We start from the raw sequence: 21,647 nt of genomic DNA on the forward strand, positions 1-21,647 counted from the left end.
CTTCCCCAAGGGTGGGTTATGTTCCTGCCCCCGGGCAAGGCTCTTGTGCTCCTTACCCAGGGGTGGCCTCTGTTCATGTCCCCCGGGCGAGGCTCTTGTGCTCCTTCCCCAAGGGTGGGTTATGTTCCTGTCCCCCGGGCGAGGCTCTTGAGCTCCGTCCCCAGGGGTGGCCTGTGTTCTTGACCCCCGGACGAGGCTCTTGTGCTCCTTCCCCAGGTTTGGCCTCTGTTCATGTCTCCCGGGCGAGGCTTTTGTGCTCCTTCCACAGGTTTGGCCTCTGTTCATGTCCCCCGGGCGAGGCTCTTGTACTCCTTCCTCAAGGGTGGGTTATGTTCCTGTCTCCCAGGCGAGGCTCTTGAGCTCCTTACCCAGGGGTGGCCTCTGTTCTTGTCCCCCGGGCGAGTCTCTCATGCTCCGTCCCCAGGTTTGGCCTCTGTTCATGTTCCCCGGGCGAGGCTCTTGTGCTCCTTCCCCAGGTTTGGCCTCTGTTCCTGTCCCCCGGGAGAGCCTAAGATGCCGCCACATTGCCAAATACTGAAATTCCTCACATGGAACTTTAAACGGATGGGGTCCATGTCCAAGCGCCATAACATACATAACTACCTGAAGAGACGGGGAGTGCAAATAGCTCTCCTATTGTAGACACGTTTTCTCCAAAAGGAAGTAGAAAGACTGCGTAGGCACTGGAGGGGACAGGTCTATGCCACGTCTTTCTCGGCGTATGCCCGTTGGGCACTAATCTGGATTAGATTGGGGTGCCTTTTGAAGTAACACGGCCCGTAATAGACAAAGAGAGCAGATATGTCTTTCTTACCGGGAGTCTACATGGGGGAGAAATCACACTAGGCTGCATATGTGCACCCAGCCAGGACCAAATGACCTTTATGGCCGATCTTTCCCCCCGCATAGCAGATATGATGGTTGGCCAGGTGATACTGGGCGGAGATCTTAATGGTGTGACAGACGTGACAGTGGACCGCTCCCATCCTCCCCTACCTGGGGCCCAGACTCACCAAGTGACTGGACTGAGGGAATGGATGACTCATTGGGGACTGAAAGATATTTGGAGGATCCAACATGGGGAGACTCGAGGACACTCTCTTTATTCCCCAATGGATCAGCTTCATACACAACTAGATGCCTTTTTGTGTTCCCCACCCTCAGTGATTCCATTACCCATAACAGGAAGAAAAAAAAACTCTCTCCTGAAATCATTACCAATTACCGGCCAATCTCACTTCTCCCCCTCTACAGTAAGCAATTGGAAAAACACCTTTCCAACTTTTTCGAATCCTCCAACTATCTGGACCCCACATAATCTGGATTCCGTCCTAAATACAGAACGAGTCCGCCCTGGTCAATGTGATCAATGACATTCGTATGCAGGCGGACGCTGGTCGAGCGGTAATACTTATACTGCTCGACCTCTCCGCCGCATTCGATACCGTCTCACATCAGATCTTGCTTGGTAGATTAGAAGCAGTTGGGATCCAGGACACGGCACTAGACTGGATAAGGGACTTCCTTAGTGGCAGAAAACAAACGGTTCATCTCGGGCCTTACAGCTCAGAAACCACCTCAGTGACCAAAGGAGTACCACAAGGCTCCTGCCTCAGCCCCTCGCTTTTCATTATTTATGTAGCCCCTCTCGCCGCACTCCTCAGGAAAAGCGGGTTCACCCCAATCACGTATGCGGATGACACGCAGCTCCTCCTCACCTTCGACAAAGACACCCTGAACATTAAAAACACTTTCCTCGAAGGAATGAGGACAATAACAACCTGGATGAGCAGAAACTTCCTGCAACTAAATGCAGGCAAGACTGAGATAATGCTCTTCAGAGAAGCAGTCTCTACTTGGTCCCTCAGTTGGTGGCCGGAAGAAATGGGTCAGGCACCGTCACCCAAGCTAGTTGTTAAAAACCTTTGAGTTCTAATTGACAGCAAACTCAACTTCGATGAACAGATAGCCACCACAAAACGAGCCTGCTTCCACGCACTCAGCCTTCTCCGCAAAGTTTTTCACTTTCTCCCCATGTCCACCTGAAAAACTCTGGTTCATGCCCTGGTTCTCAGCCGGCCCGCCTAGTAACCAGCTCACCGTACTGCACCCCCTCACTGCCCCTGCTCCGTAAACTCCACTGGCTACCTATTCGCATGAGAATCAAATTCAAAATCTGTTGCCTTGTGTTTAAGGGCCTTAACCAGCTTGGTCCCTTATACTTGACCAACAAACTGACCAGATACTCACCTTCGCGCACTCTCCGCTCGCAGGGGAAAAGGCCTTCTCTCCATCCCACGAATAAAACAAACCAGATTGGGAGGCAAATCATTCTCCCATCTGGCACCCCAATTCTGGAATCAGCTCCCATTGGACATTCGTCTCTGTACTAACTACCTTAGCTTCAGAAAAAAACTAAAAACCTCACCCTTCAGCCAAAATTCCCCCCTTGCTTTTCCTGCTGCATCCATAGCGCGGAGATACCCCATGTGGGGTGATTCAGGCGCTCTACAAATGATAAAAATAAATAAATAAATAACGAATACCTTGGATGACATACCGGCCACACTAAGACAGACCCCCAATACCTACGTGGCGACTTAACCCTATGTCCCTAGAGGACGCACCGTTTGGCGATGCCCTGCACTCTCTCGTTAGCAGTATCTTTGTTGAAAACGAGCGCTCCACCTCCTCAGTACTGATAGAATGGGAGGCGTTTAAGGTGGTGGTGCGGGGCCACTGCATGGGGCAAATTGTAGGTGTGCAAAGCGATCTCCACCGGGACCTGTTGGTTAGGGAGGGAGAACTGCAGGCATTAGTTAATCTCCAAGGAGAGGACATACAGGCTCACGCACACTTCCCAGACAAGCGCGCGCAATACAGCGATACCTTGGAGAGATTAAGGTCCTATGATTATAGAACATATATAGACAAGGTGCAGAAGGAGGAGGGGAAAGCTGGTCGCCTGTTGGCTTGGTTGATCAGGCCGGAAACTCATGGGTCTCCAGTTATGCATATATGGACTACAACTGGCCTAACTATATATGACCAAGGAGAGACCAAGGGCTTATTTCAAAGCTATTATGAGACTCTATGCTACCTCCCCCCGCACCCCCCTCCTCTGGGCCCCCGGTGCACATTTTGGCCCTTTTTTAGACCCGTTAAACCTCCACACTCTGGATGCGGATGCTAGGGAGGACCTGGGAGGACCGGAGACCCTACAGGAAGTCCCGGGAGCTAACACCTCTATGGCCAACAGGAAAACTCCTGGCCAGGATGGCCTCCCAGCGGAATTTTATAAGTAAATATGAGTCTGAATTAGGTCCAAGACTGGTGGCTATGTATGCAGAGTCACTACAACTGGGCTACTTACCAGAAACCACGCGAGACGCATTGGTAATGCCACTCCCAAGACTACATCCTCAGACGCCGGGGTAAAGGACTATTGGCCCCTCTCCATGCTCAATACTGATTTTAAAATACTCAGCAAGGTACTGGCGCTTAGATTACTCCCACATATGAAGAGCCTAATCCATGCTGACCAAAATGAGTTTATCCCTTACCTTAATACCTCGTACATCTTACGTAGGTTGTACTCCGTGCTTACCACCCGGAGGCGCGGGCCCTTCGACAGGCCGCCATTTTGTCAGTCGACCTGGAGAAGGCCTTTGACACCGTGGGTTGGGACTACCTGCTTGAGGGTATGAGGTGGCTAAGTTTGGGGGAGGGCTGGGTAAAATGGGTGCAATTGTTGTACAGGCGCCCCAATGCGAGGGTCAGGGCTGGTAAAAATATCTCACCACAATAGCGCGAGGCAACAGTCAAGGATTCCCCCAGTCACCATTTTTATTTGTCTTGGCAATAGAGCCCCTGGCTGGCTATTCCGGCAGGGAGGGGAGGGTATGGGCCTGACAGTAGGGGGAGAACATACACCATCTCTGTTTATGCGGATGACCTATTGGTTTATCTGTGTGACACCAAAAAAGGCGCTGAGACTGCCCTACAACTCGTAGAGGTCTTTGAGGGACTGTCAGGCCTATGGGTCAATAAGTGCAAAACATACCTGTTCATAGTGGCTGGACCACTAGCTCGCCCCCTCTACCTACCCGCGGATCTTAATTGGGCATCAGACACGTTCAAATAGGTTTTTCATTCCCTGGCAGAACTAAGAGAAGGTAATTTAGACAAAGCGCTTACACCACTTAGGTCTAGTGTGATGTTTTGGTGTGCACTACAACTTTCCATAATGGCTGGAATCTTCTAAGCTAGAGTGGTCATGCTACCACGCCTGTTATATTATTTTGCCAGCTTACCAGTACTAATGCCCACGGGATGGTTCAGTAGCCTGTACTCCGTGACGAGAGATTTAATCTGGGGAGATGGGAGGCGTAGAGTGTCCCTTCAAACTTTGCGACATCCCATTGCAGAGGAAGGCCTGGGGTGCCAGACTTTGAGCTCTACCAGCTAGCTGCTCACCTACAATGGTTGCCACAATGGCTGGAAGGAGTGAACGCTGAGGGGACCTTTCTGATGGAACCCAACCAAAGTCCGAGGCTTCTGTTGGCAGAACTCTTGGGTAGAGAAGTGTGGCTCAATGGTTAGAGCGGCAGACTCTGATGCAGTAGTCTGGCCGGGACCAGAGTTCAATTCCCACCGCGGCGGGTCTTGTTCTCAATTTCCTCGGACCTGATAATTCTCGCCTCTGTGCCTATTCTGATCATGAGCCCAACTCTGCACCTCTGGGCAATAGCTTGCTTAATCTCTACAAAGGCCCCAACAACGCTGAGGATGCCTGACTTCACCTTGGGGGGGCTCCTCACAGGGAAAGGCCAGGAAGGGTTCCTCGGCGGTATTCGTACAAGCGCTGAGATGCCTCTGGGTAGTCGTGCGCTATATAAGTGCGTAATTATTTATTACCACACAACCAGGGTTCCCTACAATTCGACACTGCAGACGACAGCACTACAGTGCTGGAGATGCTGTATAAAGAAAATACCCTATAACCCCAAATACCCCCCGGAGCTACCCCTGGTGGTGTTGCCACACGGAGATCCACAGACGATAACTACTGCGGAGCAGATGGCACCCTGGGCAGAGGTGGAACTTGAGAATGTGCGGGACTGCTACCAAGAGAAAACCTTTCTTCACTTCGCGAAAGTAGTGGACAGGTGTGGTTTTGCCACCAGGCCAGTTCCTTACATATGAGGTATTGCAGCGAGCATTTGGGCAGATATGGGGTCTGAACAGAGAGAAACCAGAAACACATGGGGTGATGCACTGATTGCTCACCCTGGGAACAGCGTGACACTAAGGCAATAAGGCAAGCCCGTCTGCGCCCGTGCGCGCCCAGCCAGGGCCCAGAATCCCTGGTCCAGAAGCAAAAGATAAGCGAAGGTACTCGGCCTCGCAATTGTGTAGATTGCGGCCCCCAACTAAAGATAGATGCTTACACTCCATCAGTTTCACAAATGGCCCTACACATTGTGCGCACTGTCTCTTTGACCCGGCGAACACCACAACAGAACAGCAAAATAAATACATCATGCTCCTCCTTAACTGCAGGTCTCTTCCGAAACATGCGGGGGAAATCAACACCCTATTGACTGAGCAGCCGGAGATCCTGTTTTTGACAGAAACCTGGCTTCACAAGGACTCAGACCCAGAGGTGATACTAGCGCTGGCCCCTGGCTACCATATTTTGAGATCAGATAGGGGGCAGAAAAAGGGAGGAGGAATCGCCATTATCTTGAAAGATCATCTGAGGGGACGTACTGAGACTGGAATTATTTCAGACTGCAAAAGCATGGCATTCTCAGTTTCCTTCGCAGCAACCCGTACCCTCTCAGGGATCCTGATCTACCGTCTCCCGGGGCCCTTGTGGTCACTTCATAAAATCACTTATAGAGGCTACCACTAGATTAGCATGTACAACACCTAATTTGACCTTACTAAGTGATTTGAACTTACATGTAGAGAACCCCCACAAGGCGGAAGCAGCAGACCTAGTACACAGACAAAAAGGGTCATGTCTTGGATCCAGTCTTCTCAAATGACAAACGGCTTTATACGGAAAGCCCGGTTCCGATACCATGGTCAGATAATTTCCTAAAACCGATGATTTGGAATACCCCACATCAGAGGGTGGGGACACAAACTTACAAGATTTGGGCGCGCCCCTGCGCAAAGCTATCGGCAAAGCTTGGTCCGAGACGCTGGTGAGATCCAGACCAGTGGAAGAATCCAATACAACTATAGCATCCGACAACTACCACCACTGGATCAGATCCGCATTGGATGCTACAATCCCACATAAATGGATTACGGTTAAATCTAAGGAAAACCGTGGTATTCACCTACATTGAGAGAACTCAAACAAAACTGTAAGAAATTAGAGAGAGACTGGAGAAAAGATTATCACGCAGAAAAAAACAGATTAATAGAGAGGCTATCAAAGTCTACCAATCCGAAATAAAGAAAGCCCAAGCCTTATATTACGAAGAAAAAATAACTGCAGCTGCGAATGCGCCTAGGGAAATATTCCAAATTACGAACAAACTCACCAAATACTGCGCGCCGAATTCCCCCCCTGACTCTGCACAGGCACGATGCGACGAACTCGCAGAGTTTTTTAACAAAACAATGTTAGATATGTATAGTTCATTCCCTCAAAGCAGGAGTACTGACAAGACGGATCAGAATAGAGACCTCGCAAGAAGTAGCACCCCCAGCCTGGAAGTTCTCCCAAGTTTGGACATGGCCATGTTATCACAGCTTTTCGCCCAGGTCAAATCAGGCTCTCCCCTCAACCAGGTGCCCCTCCATAAAGTATACAATGTTGAAGGAACTGTTCTCCCGGTTCTGCTGGAGGTATTAAACACCTCGTTATCGAGTGACATGGAAACATGCCATGATAAAGGCTCTCCTGAAAAAGCCCAACCTCAACCCAGAGGTGTGGCGCAATTATCGACTGGTCTCTCAACTTCCCGGGACTAGCAAAATACTGTTAAAATATATAAATAAACTCCTCTCGGAGAACCTAGAGAATCACTCTCTTCTGCATTCCACCCAGACAGGCTTCCGCCCGAACCATGGGTCAGAGACAGCTTTGTTAGCAGTTGTGGAGGAGTCCAGGAAAATTCTTGACCAGGGAGGGACAGTGGCGGTCATCTTACTTGACCTGTGCTCCGCATTTGACACTGTCAATTACAACATCCTGATTGACAGGCTCAGAATGGTTTGAGTCTCGGGCAAAGCCCTGACATGGATTTAATCTTTTCTGAAAGACAGAACATTCCAGGTGTTCGAGGGGGAGTGCACTTCCAAATGTTTGCAGCTCTCGTGCGGAGTCCCCCAGGGCTCATCATTGAGTCCCACTCTTTTTAATATTTATCTTAAACCACTGTCTGAACTAGTCCTACCTTATGTGATTCAAAATCTCACCTATGCGGATGAAACGCAATTGGTGGTAGCGCTAAAGCATCCCAAAAAGTCACAGATCAACATTGGATCATGTATGGAAGCCGTGGCCTTGTGGAGGGATCAGTCTTGTCTCAAACTCAATGGAGACAAGACGGAGCTAATGATTATAAGCAACCATCCCGGACGGCTATGGAGTCAGCGGGACTCAGCTGGCCCAAATGCCTGGGTTCACCACCAACCCCCAAATATCAGATAAAAAGTCTAGGAGTTTGGCTAGACAAAGCTCTCAACTTCAATAGCCAAGCAATTAAGCTAGCCGCAACATGCTTTCGAATCATTACAATGCTGCTTTAAATCATTCCATTACTCCCAGTTCCGTCATGAAGAGTGATAGTACAGGCTTTGGTGCTTTCCGGGCTGGACCATGGGAATTGCCTCTACCTGGGCACAACAAAGGCCACTATAAAGAAAATACAGGTGGTACAAAATTGTGCAGCTAGGCTGCTCTTTCCTATGCCCCACCGTCAGTCAGTGAAAAAACCTTCACTGGCTGCCAATAACAGAGCGGATCAAGTTCAGAGCTTTGTGCATAACCCATAAAACGCTGTGGGGAACAGGTCCCAAGATAAACCAATCCCTGGTGGCCTTCTACCACCCAACAAGATGTCTTCGGTCTGCCGGGCAGTTTTTAGCAGTGGTCCCAAAAATCAAGAGAGTGCGATCAGGTGGCCGCACGTTCTCCCACAACGTGGCCCAGCTCAGGAACGCCCTCCCGCTCCAGTTGCACTCCACCCCACTCCATCTTGCCTTCCGGAGACAGTTGAAGACTTGGCTCTTCCGAAATCAGCCATAACCAATTTGCCTTCTTGCTCTTCTTGTCACTGACAGCGCAGGGATGCCTTAGGGTAGCCAGGCGGGGTATAAATATTTAATAATAATAACAATAAATCAAATGGTTTAATGCGTCCCTGCGTGAGGCCTTCTTTGCTCCGCTACTGAAGCTGTGGGGGAAATTGGAGAGGAAGCTGGGAAGGGTATTGACTGACAAGGAATGGAGCAGAGTCCTAGAGTCCCCTAAGAGAGAATCGCAGAATACACAACTGAAGAATGTTTAATTTAACTATGTGCATATTGCCTACCTGACACCGCATAGGATCTTTGTTACCTTCGGGGGGGAGTGCCTAGGAAATATCCGAGAAGTAACCAGGAAGATGCAGACTCCATGCACATGACCTGCGACTGCGGGATCCTACAAATCTTCTGGCATGAAGTACTCTCTAAAATCATTAAAACCCTGGGGCGTACACCTGACCATGGCGCAGAGGTCTGCTTGCTGAGGCTCTTCCCCCGGCCGACCAAGTGAAAGGTGGGTAACAGGTTTGTAGACCGAGCGCTTGCGCTCGACAAAAAGCGTGTAGCGATAACATGGAAACCATCCATGGGACCGCAGCTGAATGTTGGAATCAGGAGGTGACTAACTGGGCTGGGGCCGGGGAGAGAGCGCTGCGTAGGGAAGAGTTGAGGAGGCAGCAACAACGCCCAGTAGCGGAACAATGGAAGGGCACACTACATGCCTGGGATAACCCAAGCCCTCCAAGTAGCACAAATGAAGAAAACTAGTCCTCCCGGGTTAGATTGGAGAGGAAGGGGAACCCCACCTGACGGTGTTTGACTGAATTCGTAGGGCCAGCTGAGCAGATAAGGCCCCTTGCCCCCCGCCATGTGATAGTAAAATGTTGATGCCGTTTGGATGGGAGGGACCTGCACTGTTGCCATCCGGGCTCCTGAGCAGATGACCTCCCCCTACACTACAAGTCTCAATGATACGCATCTGCAATCTGATCTGCACTAGTTAAGCCAAGTATTTAGATATTTTATTATTATTTACTTTCTCTTAATTTCCATTACATATGATTCTTAGATGGTAGCGACACCTCCTGTCCAAACGCATTCACCCTGACATACAAGGTCAATACATTACACTGCTGGAGAGACGGACATGAGGAAAGATATTTGAATTCTAGGCCCTGTAATGGGCAAAATCGACTGGCATACATCATATCTGTCTTACCCGCCTCATAAATGTTAATCAGGGTTCAATGATGCTTTGCAATATCAGCAACTTCTGTAACATTTAAATTACAAGAAGATATATTGACAAATGTTGGACAAATATTATGTGATGTAGAATGTATAAAGAAACGCCAATAAAGATATGTTTAAAACAAAGGAGAATGGGCTGTGTCCTGGTACCTCTTGAAAGATAAGGGCTAGAAAGAAAGGTGAATTGGTTCCATATTCAGAGTGACGAGACAAAGTCCTTGGGAGCAACCATGAGAGAAGAAAGCTCTGTGTCTGTCGAGGCTGAGTGGGACAAGTTGAAGTCTTTTTGAGGCATTGTAACAGTATTGTTCTTCTTTTTCCAGGACCTGGTGGAACTCTCCCTTACTAACTGTGAGAAGCTGTCCGCTAAGAGCCTGCAGACACTGGTTGACTTCAGCCCCACCCTGGTCTCCTTGAGTCTCTTCGGCTGCTGTAACATTTTCTACGAAGAGGAGAATCCGGGTGGCTCGGAAGACTATGACTGCCTGGTGAACCCATCCCGGCAGGTTCTAGTCAAGGACTTCACTTTTCAGGATTTCAGACGCCTGAGATTTCTTAATCTCGGGAGCATGACAAAAGGAGTGGACGTGAAAAGACTCATTCAACCTTTGACCTGCTTGACCGCCCTTGACCTTTCTGGGATCCAGCTGTCTGATCTTGGCTTCCTCACACAGTGGAAGGACAGCCTCGTCTCTTTAGTGCTTTACAACACTGACCTGTCCGAGGATCACATCCGTGCAATCATTCAGCTGCAGAAACTCAGGTCAGCATCTGGCACCGGCTCTGCTCAGGGATGTCCTGGTTCACATTATACATCTTATTGTCCCTCTAATTTTCACCCATATATTTTTCTTCCTGTTGAATCTGGCTTTGTGTCCTTTATGTGCCCTTCTAGACCTTCGTGTTGTGTGTTTAAGGGTACATTTTCCATACTCGTGGGGTGTCCTGTACAAAGGTCAGAGAACCTAAACATCATTTGCACAGGAAAGTGTTAAATATTTTATTAGGAACTGGTGCATATTTGCACATCCAGGTTTTTTTTTAAAAAAACCCATATTTTATTAATTTTACAACTTCAGCATCATACATGGGAGAGAATAAAATAAACATTTGGTATTCATCAGGCTTCTTCAGACCCTCATACGCAAGTTCATCCTGGTGATTCCACAGACAATGTATGAGACAATTTACATTCCCATTACAGTCATGCTAGCTAGTGCAAGCGGTCTGGATTGTGGATTTATAGTCTCTAGTAGGCTACTGAGCGTTTTTACGCTTGCACTGGGATACCTGAGAAGGTCGGATATTACAGTAGAGCTTCAAAACAATAAACTACCCCCGTCTCCCCCCTAACTAAGCTGACCATGACCCATCCCTGTGGTTATGTGTGTTACCGCTGCTGTTGCTGAACCTTCCCTCTCATGGGTTGTGCATATGAGTGTTGTATGATTTTAGTGTTGATTTTGTTCACTATAGGGGAACTGGAGGGGAGAATAGAGGGTGGAGGAGGGGGGATTGGGGCGATCCCCAGGAGGAGAAGGGTTGGGGGCAGGAGGGAGCACATCTATCGATCCTGGCGCGGGGGCAAGCAGCTTGAATGCTTCCAGACTGGTATCCCACTCCATGGAGATTAACCTTTTGCACAGCCCGCAGGCTTCCTCTCGCCTAATTGACGCACTTTCTGCGCTTACCCATCTCACTATCTCCCCATGCCAGCCATGGAGCAGCGGGGGTTTAGCTAGAAGCAGGGCTAGATCCGTGAAGCAAAGCTGTAATTTCTGTGCTTTGGGGCGTAATCCCCAATAGGCAGTTGGCTGGCGTGCACAGCACAGTGGCACATGTCGCCACAGCGGTGACTGACACCACCTCTGCCCTCCGCCCAGAACTCACAAAGAGCCAGGCACTGCCATAGCATGTGGATCAGATCTGCCTCTTCTGCCTTGCATCTGGGGCAACAGTTTTGTTTATTTGGGAATATAAGCTGCAGTCAGTGTGGTGTTAGGTATGCCCTGTGTAGGATCATGTGTTTGATACATTTAAATTTGGCATTTTGTGGGATTCTCTTGGGGTATTCTAACAACGAGTTCCCGTTCTTTGTATGTCAGTTCTTTGTCCAGGTCCCCGTCCGTCAGGGCGATGCCCGCATGTGCTCTGATGCTTTTTTATAGCCATTTGGTGAGATGTCGGCCATTGCCCGTGAGATATGTCATATGGACCAGTTCGTGTTGGGCGGGTGCTTCCCTGTGCGGAGCCCAATGTTTCTTCACATAATGTAAAATCTCAGCGTGTGTGATGTTTAACCGGCCTGTAACCTCATTGTGCCTGGCGAAGTTACCATGGTCCATAAAGGTGCCCGCATCAAACAGTGCTCCCACCGTGGCTACCCTCCCTCGACCCAAGCCGTATTCGCCGTTTAGTAATCAGGCCAGTAGGGGTGGGTATTCCCATTAGTGGCGTGTTATCCGAGCATTGGGAGCAACTGCGTATGTAGCGTAGGGATTGTTTCCAGTATGCGAGTGCAGTACATAAAAGTGTTGGACGGTCGGGGGCGTTCTGGCCCGCGGGAGCAGGAGTGTGTGCAATTCCTCTCAATCGAGTTCTAGAGTTGTGTAGCGTATTTTGTGCAAGTTGCGCCCTGTGAGCCAGAATGATAGCCACTGCAGTTGGCCCGCGTAACAAAAGGCGTGGAAATCCGGGACTCCCAGTCTGCTCTTGTCCGTATCCAACCGCATTTTAGCCAGACCCACTCTACGGCAGCCGTTGCCCCAGATTAAGTCAGTCAATAACTTGTTCAGGGATTTAAGCGTATTTGTTGGGTTCACTATTGGTAGATTTACAAAATAATATAAGCGGGCAGAACCACCATCTTCTAAATCGCCACTCTACCCATTACAGAGAGTGGTAAGGACGTGCAAAATGTGACTTGCGCTCGGATAGCTTTGTTCAGGTTTCCCTCAATGAGGTCTATCGTGTTCTTATAAATTTGTATGCCCAGGTATTTGAAGGTGTGGGGGGCGACCGTCAAGCGGAGTTGTCCGAACTGTATCCCGTCCGGCCTTCCTTCCGGGTGAAAGAAGAAGACCTGCGACTTGTACTCGTTTAATGCCAGTCCTGAGAGTCGTGCAAAGTGAGCAAAGGTCTCAGGTAGCGGTGCGAGGTTGGTAGCCATTTAATATAAGATTATGTCGTCTGCATAAGCAGATATCACGTGTGTTGTGGGGCCCAGTCGGACCCCCTTCTGCTCCGCCGTCAGTCGTGTCTTAAAAGCCAGTGGTTCTATAGATAGGACAAATAACAAGGGAGACAGTGGGCATCCCTGTCGAGTGACGCTGCCAATATGGTACTCCTGTGAGATATGTCGCCCGGTACGAGCCCTGCCCAAGAGGGTTGAGTGCAATAACTGAATCCATTTAAGATAATCTGGGGGATGCCAAACTTTCCTAGTGTCCAGATCATGTAATCCCATCTAATTTATTTATTTTTATTTATTTTTTCCATTTGTATGGCACACAGCTACCCAAAAAGGGTTTCCCGGCGCCGACAACAGGTTTGCTGATCACAAAGTTTCGCTTAAGGGTTACGGAGAGTTATTTGTTAAAGAGCCAGGTCTTGATGTTCTTTCTGAAACTAGCATAATTGACCTCAGTCCTGATGTTAACTGGGAGGGAGTTCCAAAGAGTGGGTCCCAGGACAGAGAAAGATCTACCACCAATTCTTGACAATTTGTATCTGGGGATCACAAAGAATGCTCCTGAATGGGAGCGCAGCATCCGTCCAGGAATGTAAGGGGTAGCCAATGATTGCAGGTATTTGGGGGCTGTTGAATTTTTAATTCTGAACATGTAGGTGAGTGCTTTAAATTTGATGCGTTGATCGATCCTGAGCCAGTGTAAATCCCTCAGATGTTTCGATACACTGGAGAAATTGGGGATGTTACAGAGTAGTCTTGCTGCTGAGTTCTGGGCGAGCTGCAACCTTTTGATCACAGCCTGATTTGATCCTAAGTACAGGATATTCCCGTAGTCAAGACGTGATGTTATCAATGCATTGACTACGGTCTTTTGAGTTGCAAGGGGCAGCATCCAGAGGATCTTTCTCAGCCATTTCATTATGATGAAACAAAGACCGACTACTTTGTTAGCCTGTTGCCTCATAGATAGAGTGTCGTCGAGGCAGACGCCCAGATTTCTTGCATGGTCAACAGGAGTTGGAATGGTCCCTAGTTCAGATGGCCAATGGGAAGGATTCCACAGATGTTTATCTTTACCTAAGGGTATCGAACGCTGGCCGCAGGTCTAGTGTGATGCAACCCACTGTGTCATTGGTTGGGAGTGTGGATTCCATGACCTGGTACAGCCTCCTGATATTAAGTGAAGTTCTCCTCTATATCCCGAGATGTCTAACGGAGAGCGGCCTGGCTTAAGGAGAGACACCACTAATGCCTGCATCTTGGTGCGGGGTATCGTTCCTGAGTCTATCGCAGCATTGTATAGTCGCTCAAGGTGCGTGACTAGGGCATCTGCATATGTGTCAAAGAACTCAGCGGGGAGGCCGTCTAGGCCAGGGGCCTTAGTGCGGGGAGGGCATGAATGGCTTCTTTGATTTCCGCTCTCGTGATTGGGCCAGAGAGGTCTTTTTGCCCTGCTTGTGTAAGTTTAGGAAATGGGAGGTCGGTCAAGAATGCATGGAGGGAGTCTTCTTCGAGTGGTGGCGGTGATTGGTATAGGGTTTAGTAATACTCACAGAAGGCTGAGTTAATATCTTGCTGCGTGTCCACAGTATTCCCACTTTGCGTGAGTATCTCATGTATTGGAGTCTGTGGGGGATCTTCTTTAATTATACACGCCAGGAGCGGGCCAGCTTTGTCGGCTTCAGCATGCTTTGTGCGCGTGTTTGTGGTGTAAACGACTTGTCTTAGTGTTTCTAATAGCTCTGTGTGTTTAATGTGGGCTTCTTGCGGTGCTGCTCCCTTGTTGTTGTCCGCAGCTGTGTCCTGCTCTAACTTGTTCAACAAATGTTCAACCTCTATGACATTGTTATGTATTCCCTTCCTGATCGCTGCTGTGGTGCTAATTGCTATTCCCCTGATCACCGTCTTGAATGCATCCCACTCCACCTGCGGCAAGGAGGCAGTGCCTGCGTTCTCCGCAAAGTAGTTGGTGATTCCCGCAGATAATGTGCTACGAAATACCTGGTCTTCGAACATCTGGAGCCATAGCTTCCAGGTGGGAACCAGAGTAGGGATTCTACCCCAGGCAAGAGTGACCTCTAAGGGGTTATGGTCTGAGAAGGTTTTTCCCAGATATGTGGCGTGTGTTATCTGGGAGGTGGTAGGGAGGGAACAGAGGATCTTGTTGATTCTAGTGTGCAGTTGGTGTGGGTGTGAGAAAAAAGAGAATTCCCTCCTATTAGGGTAATTTAGTCACCAGGCATCCCCCAGGGACCATCCCTCTGCCCATTTGCACAATGCCTCTGCCTGTCTAATTGTGTCAGCACCGTGGAGGGGAGGGTGTGATCTATCCTTGTCTATATCAAGTACAGCATTATAGTCCCCTCCAAGTATCCATGGGTATGTTGTCAAGGGCGCAAGGATAGGGTTAAGGTTCAAAAGGAATATATCCTGATCAAAGTTAGGGGCGTATATGCTCCCTAGTACTATTTGTGCGCCATCTAAGGTACCTCTCACTAGTACATATCTCCCCATTGGGTCCACCCGTTGTTCCATCATCTTGAAGGGAACCCTACTACGTATCCAGAAGGAGGTGCCTCGGGCAAAGGCAGAGTAGGATTTGGAGAAGACCTGGCCTCTCCATTTCTTGCATAATTTGGCTGCCTCAGCCACTGTGAGGTGAGACTCCTGCAGAAATGTTATATGTGCACGCCACCCGTTTAACTGTGCATGGATTCTGTGCCTTTTTTTATATGGACCCCAGTCCCCTTACGTTCTAAGTAATTATTTTATAGCTGTCCTGCATGTCTATGCGTTGTGTACGCGTGTGCTGCAGGTTTCCCGCAAGAGGGGGCCAACAATGTGTAGAGTAGCGGGGAGGGTTAGGTCAGGCTGTACTAACATTTGATCACTAACTAAGAATACTCAGTCCAGTGGAAGAACAGTGCTGGTCCAAACCATGTTTACAACACCGTTAACTATAAACTGTGTAGTCGTTGCTTTCGCCATGAGGGGGTGTGCGGCTCTCACTCTCTAACTCTGGAAATGTTGGTGGTGCGGGCTCTACGCTGCCCGGACTAGTGTCAGTAGTATGTGTCAAATTTGAGATTGTAGAAGAAGGGGGGTGCTTCCCTGCTTACAGAGGTTGGTCTGACTGGGTACTTCTTGTACAGAAACAGTGTTCCCCATTACCAATCCTGCCTCTAACTCAGGAAACCCTCCGCTGTTTGAGGCGTAATACCGCTAAACGATGCAATACTACTCCTAGAATCCGAGTGTACAGTATGTTCCTCAGAGGAGTCTGAGGATATATGATGCGTGCCCTCCCGGAACTTGTTGGCCGTCTCCAGTGCCTCCGCTCGTCCTTTTGGGCCAGCCCCGGTGAGGGGTTCCTGTTTCGGGGTACAGTTTTCATCAATCGTAGGCGCAGTCGTCGGCTCCGTTTGGGCTTCAGGGCGCCAGTTGTGCTCTGTGAGGAACGGCCAGACCCCGATGGGGGGAATGTGATCTCAAGCCATTCCTCCACTTCTTCCGGGGTGTCAGAACCTAAACCGCCCTCTAACAACCTTAGCGCCTGGAACCCAATCACCACTGAAGACACCATCCGTCTCATGAATTCCATCTACTCTGGATCGCCAACCGACCCATGTCCCCACCACAACTTCAACAAAGCAGACTCCATCATCGCACCCCATCTCCGTGATGTCATCAACTGCTCCTTCATCTCTGCCACCTTCCCAGAAAGCTGGAAACATGCCGAAGTCAGCGCCCTCCTGAAGAAACCCACAGCAGACCCATCTGAACTTAAAAACTACCGCCCCATATCCCTCCTCCCATTCCCGGCCAAAGTCATTGAGAAAGCCGTCAATAGCCAGCTCGCCGCCTTCCTCGAATCCAACAACTCCCTCGATCCCTCACAGTCTGGCTTTCGAGCCAAACACAGCACCGAAACCTCCCTCATCGCAGCAACAGATGACATCCGAACACTACTGGACAACGGAGAAACAGTGGCCGTCATCCTACTCGACCTCTCTGCCGCCTTCAACACTGTCTGCCACAGTACACTCATACAACGCCTCAGCAACATCGGCATAAAAGGAAAAGCCCTGGACTGGATCATCTCGTTCCTAGCTGGGAGAACTCAGAGAGTCCGACTTCCCCCAATCAAATCAGAAGCCACTGAAGTCATCTGCGGTGTACCACAAGGATCATCACTCAGTCCCACCCTCTTCAACGTCTACATGAGTCCACTCGCTTCCATTGCGCGTCAACACAACCTTAACATCATCTCCTATGCTGATAACACCCAACTGATTCTTTCCCTCACCAAAGACCCCAACACCGCCAAAACCAATCTTCTCGAAGGCATGAAAGAAGTAGCCGTATGGATGAAAGAAAGCCGCCTTAAACTTAACTCAGACAAAACAGAAGTGCTCATCCTGGGACCAACCCCCTCTGCCTGGGACGACTCATGGTGGCCCTCGGATCTGGGCTCAGCACCCATACCCACGGACCACGCACGTAACCTTGGATTCATCCTAGACTCTTCACTCTCGATGTCCAATCAAGTCAGCGCCGTCTCATCCTCCTGCTTCAACGTACTTCGTATGCTCAAAAAAATCTTCCATTGGATCCCCGCCGAAACAAGAAAGACTGTCACCCACGCACTGGTTACGAGTCGACTAGCCTACGGAAACACCCTCTACGCCGGAATTACAGCCAAATTACAGAAAAAACTCCAACGCATCCAAAACACATCAGCGAGACTCATTTTGGACATCCCTCGCCAAGAGCACATTACCGGCCACCTGAAAGACCTCCACTGGCTTCCCGTCAACAAGAGAATAACATTCCGTCTCCTCACCCAAGCACACAAGGCCCTCTACAAAATAGGGCCCGAATGCCTCAACACTCGACTATCCTTCTATACACCCACCCACCAACTAAGATCCTCTAATCAAGGCCTCGCCGCTGTTCCGCGCATCCAAAGATCCACGATGGGAGGTAGATCCTTCTCCTACTTGGCGGCCAAGACCTGGAACTCACTCCCCACTCACCTCCGCCTTACACAGAACCACATCTCCTTCAGAAAAGAACTTAAAACCTGGCTATTCGATAAATAATAATCCCCCCTCCCCAAGCGCCTTGAGACCCTCTGGGTGAGTAGTGCGCTATATAAATTCCTGAACTTGAACTTGTAAAAAAGCATTTTTTTATCAAATATCACTTTGAGCCTGGCCGAGACTAACAGGGCATATTTGATGTTTAGGGTTTTGAGTCTGGTCTTTACGTCCTGGTCTGTGAAATTCAGTATTTTTACTATCAGCGGGCGGGGTTGGGCTCCTGCCATTGGCCTGCCCGTGGGAATTCTGTGTGCTCGTTCAACACAAAAGAAAACTGATAGGCCCTCTGCCTGTACATGCAGGAGTTCTGATATGCCCATAGCCCTTTCCTGAGTTGATGGAGAGAACATCTCATGAAAGCTCCCGTCTAAGCATAGAGGTGACAAGGTTTTCACGCGCTTCTGTCCCAAAAAAGCCCAACACATTCTCCAAGTCTTATATGACATGTACTGCAGACCGGACCAGGTTTAAGAGTGTGAACCACAGATTGCTCATTTGTCCTTTGCCCTCAAATAGCACCATCTAGTAACAGGGTGTTTCACCATGAGATTTCAAGTACGTCTTTCAGCCGCAAGAAGACAAAAAGGTTCTAGTCAATCCCAGTAGCTGAGGGGGGCGGGGACCAAAGTCCAGTCACTACCAAAGTGCTGAGTCTCTGCGGGACTACCCTGAATATGTCCATGGTTCCATCTAATGAGCTGTGTGGGGTGAAGAATAACTTGATATTGTTTGACCCATTGCTCCTTGACTGTGTCTAAGCCGTGAGGTGATTGCCATTAGGTGCTGGTCCCTCACCGACTTCTGCATCGATGTTCGGTGATTGCCATTAGGTGCTGGTCCCTCACAGACTTCTGCATCGATGTTCGGTTAATGCTATTAGGTGCTGGTCCCTCACCGACTTCTGCATCGATGTTCGGTGATTGCCATTAGGTGCTGGCCCCTCACCGACTTCTGCATCGATGTTCCGTGAATGCTATTAGGTGCTGGTCCCTCACCGACTTCTGCATCGATGTTCGGTGATTGCCATTTGGTGCTGATCCCTTACCGACTTCTGCATCGATGTTCGGTGATTGCCATTAGGTGCTGGTCCCTCACCGACTTCTGCATCGATGATCGGTGATTGCCATTAGGTGTTGGTCACTCCCCGACTTTTGCATCGATGTTCGGTGAGTGCCATTAGGTGCTGGTCCCTCACCGACTTCTGCATCGATGTTCGGTTAATGCTATTAGGTGCTGGTCCCTCACCGACTTCTGCATCGATGTTCGGTGATTGCCATTAGGTGCTGGCCCCTCACCGACTTCTGCATCGATGTTCGGTGAATGCTATTAGGTGCTGGTCCCTCACCGACTTCTGCATCGATGTTCGGTGATTGCCATTTGGTGCTGATCCCTCACCGACTTCTGCATCGATGTTCGGTGATTGCCATTAGGTGCTGGCCCCTCACCGACTTCTGCATCGATGTTCGGTGAATGCTATTAGGTGCTGGTCCCTCACCGACTTCTGCATCGATGTTCGGTGATTGCCATTAGGTGCTGATCCCTCACTGACTTCTGCATCGATGTTCGGTGATTGCCATTAGGTGCTGGTCCCTCACCGACTTCTGCATCGATGTTCGGTGAATGCCATTAGGTGCTGATCCCTCACCGACTTCTGCATCTATGTTCAGTGATTGCCATTAGGTGCTGGTCCCTCACTGACTTTTGCATCGATGTTCGGTGATTGACATTAGGTGCTGGTCCCACACCGACTTCTGCATCGATGTTCGTGATTGCCATTAGGTGCTGGTCCCTCACCGACTTCTGCATTGATGTTCGGTGATTGCCATTAGGTGCTGGTCCCTCACCGACTTCTGCATCGATGTTCGGTGATTGCCATTAGGTGCTGGTCCCTCACCAACTTCTGCATCGATCACCGCAGATCACAGCATGCTCTACCCTCACCAGCTCCATCACCACAGATCACAGCATACTCTACCCTCACCAGCTCCATCACCCCAGATCATAGCATACCCTACCCTCACCAACTCCATCACCACAGATCACAGCATACTCTCCCCTCACCAGCTCCATCACCCCAGATCATAGCATACTCTACCCTCACCAACTCCATCACCACAGATCACAGCATACTCTACCTTCACCAGCTCCATCACCCCAGATCATAGCATACTCTACCCTCACCAGCTCCATCAGAATGGATCACAGCATACTCTAGCCTCACCAGCTCCATCACTACAGATCACAGCATAATCTACCCTCACCAGCTCCATCACCACAGATCACAGAATAATCTACCCTCACCAGCTCCATCACCACAGATCACAGCATACTCTACCCTCACCAGCTCCATCACCCCAGATCATAGCATACTCTACCCTCACCAGCTCCATCACCACAGATCACAGCATACTTTACCCTCACCAACTCCATCACCACAGATCACAGCATACTCTACCCTCACCAGCTCCATCACCACAGATCACAGCATACTCTAACCTCACCAGATCCATCCCAATGGATCACATCATACTCTACCCTCACCAGCTCCATCACAATGGATCACAGCATACTCTACACTCACCAGCTCCATCACCACAGATCACAGCATACTCTACCCTCACCAGCTCCATCACAATGGATCACAGCATGCTCTACCCTCACCAGCTCCATCACCACAGATCACAGCATACTCTACCCTCACCAGCTCCATCACAATGGATCACAGCATGCCCTACCCTCACCAGCTCCAGCTCCATCACCACAGATCACAGCCTACTCTACCCTCACCAGCTCCATCACCACAGATCACAGCATAATCTACCCTCACCAGCTCCATCACAATGAATCACAGCATGCTCTACTCTCACCAGCTCCATCACCACAGATCACAGCATGCTCTACCCTCACCAGCTCCATCACCACAGATCACATCATACTCTACCCTCACCAGCTCCATCACAATGGATCACAACATACTCTACCCTCACCATCTCCATCACCACAGATCACAGCATACTCTACCCTCACCAGATCCATCACAATGGATCACAGCATAGTCTACCCTCACCAGCTCCATCACAATGGATCACAGCATACTCTACCCTCACCAGCTCCATCACCACAGATCACAGCATACTCTACCCTCACCAGCTCCATCACAATGGATCACAGCATGCTCTACCCTCACCAGCTCCATCAACACAGATCACAGCATACTCTACCCTCACCAGCTCCATCACAATGGATTACAGCATACTCTACCCTCACCAGCTCCATCACCACAGATCACAGCATACTCTACCCTCACCAGCTCCATCACAATGGATCACAGCATGCTCTACCCTCACCAGCTCCATCACCACAGATCACAGCATAATCTACCCCCACCAGATCCATCACAATGGATCACAGCATGCTCTAACCTCACCAGCTCCATCACAATGGATCACAGCATGATCTACCCTCACCAGCTCCATCACCACAGATCACAGCCTACTCTACCTCACCAGCTCCATCACCACAGATCACAGCATAATCTACCCTCACCAGCTCCATCACAATGAATCACAGCATGCTCTACTCTCACCAGCTCCATCACCACAGATCACAGCATGCTCTACCCTCACCAGCTCCATCACCACAGATCACAGCATGCTCTACCCTCACCAGCTCCATCACCGCAGATCACAGCATAATCTACCCTCACCAGCTCCATCACAATGAATCACAGCATGCTCTACTCTCACCAGCTCCATCGCAATGGATCACAGCATGCTCTACTCTCACCAGCTCCATCACCGTAGATCACAGCATACTCTTCCCTCACCTGCTCC

General features: G+C 49.6%; 1 protein-coding gene across 2 annotated transcripts in view; it reads left to right on the forward strand.

Moving 5' to 3' along the window:
• ZER1 (zyg-11 related cell cycle regulator) overlaps positions 1-21,647 on the forward strand; it is a 275,316-nt gene that overhangs the window by 87,143 nt on the left and 166,526 nt on the right. For both annotated transcript variants that reach the window (XM_086924883.1, XM_086924884.1), the window contains exon 4: positions 9,846-10,285. In XM_086924883.1, the coding sequence (XP_086781009.1) occupies positions 9,846-10,285 (440 nt within the window). The remainder of the gene's footprint in view (positions 1-9,845; positions 10,286-21,647) is intronic.

The sequence above is a fragment of the Lissotriton vulgaris genome, chromosome 5 (assembly GCF_964263255.1).
Source record: "Lissotriton vulgaris chromosome 5, aLisVul1.2, whole genome shotgun sequence".
NCBI lineage: Eukaryota > Metazoa > Chordata > Amphibia > Caudata > Salamandridae > Lissotriton > Lissotriton vulgaris.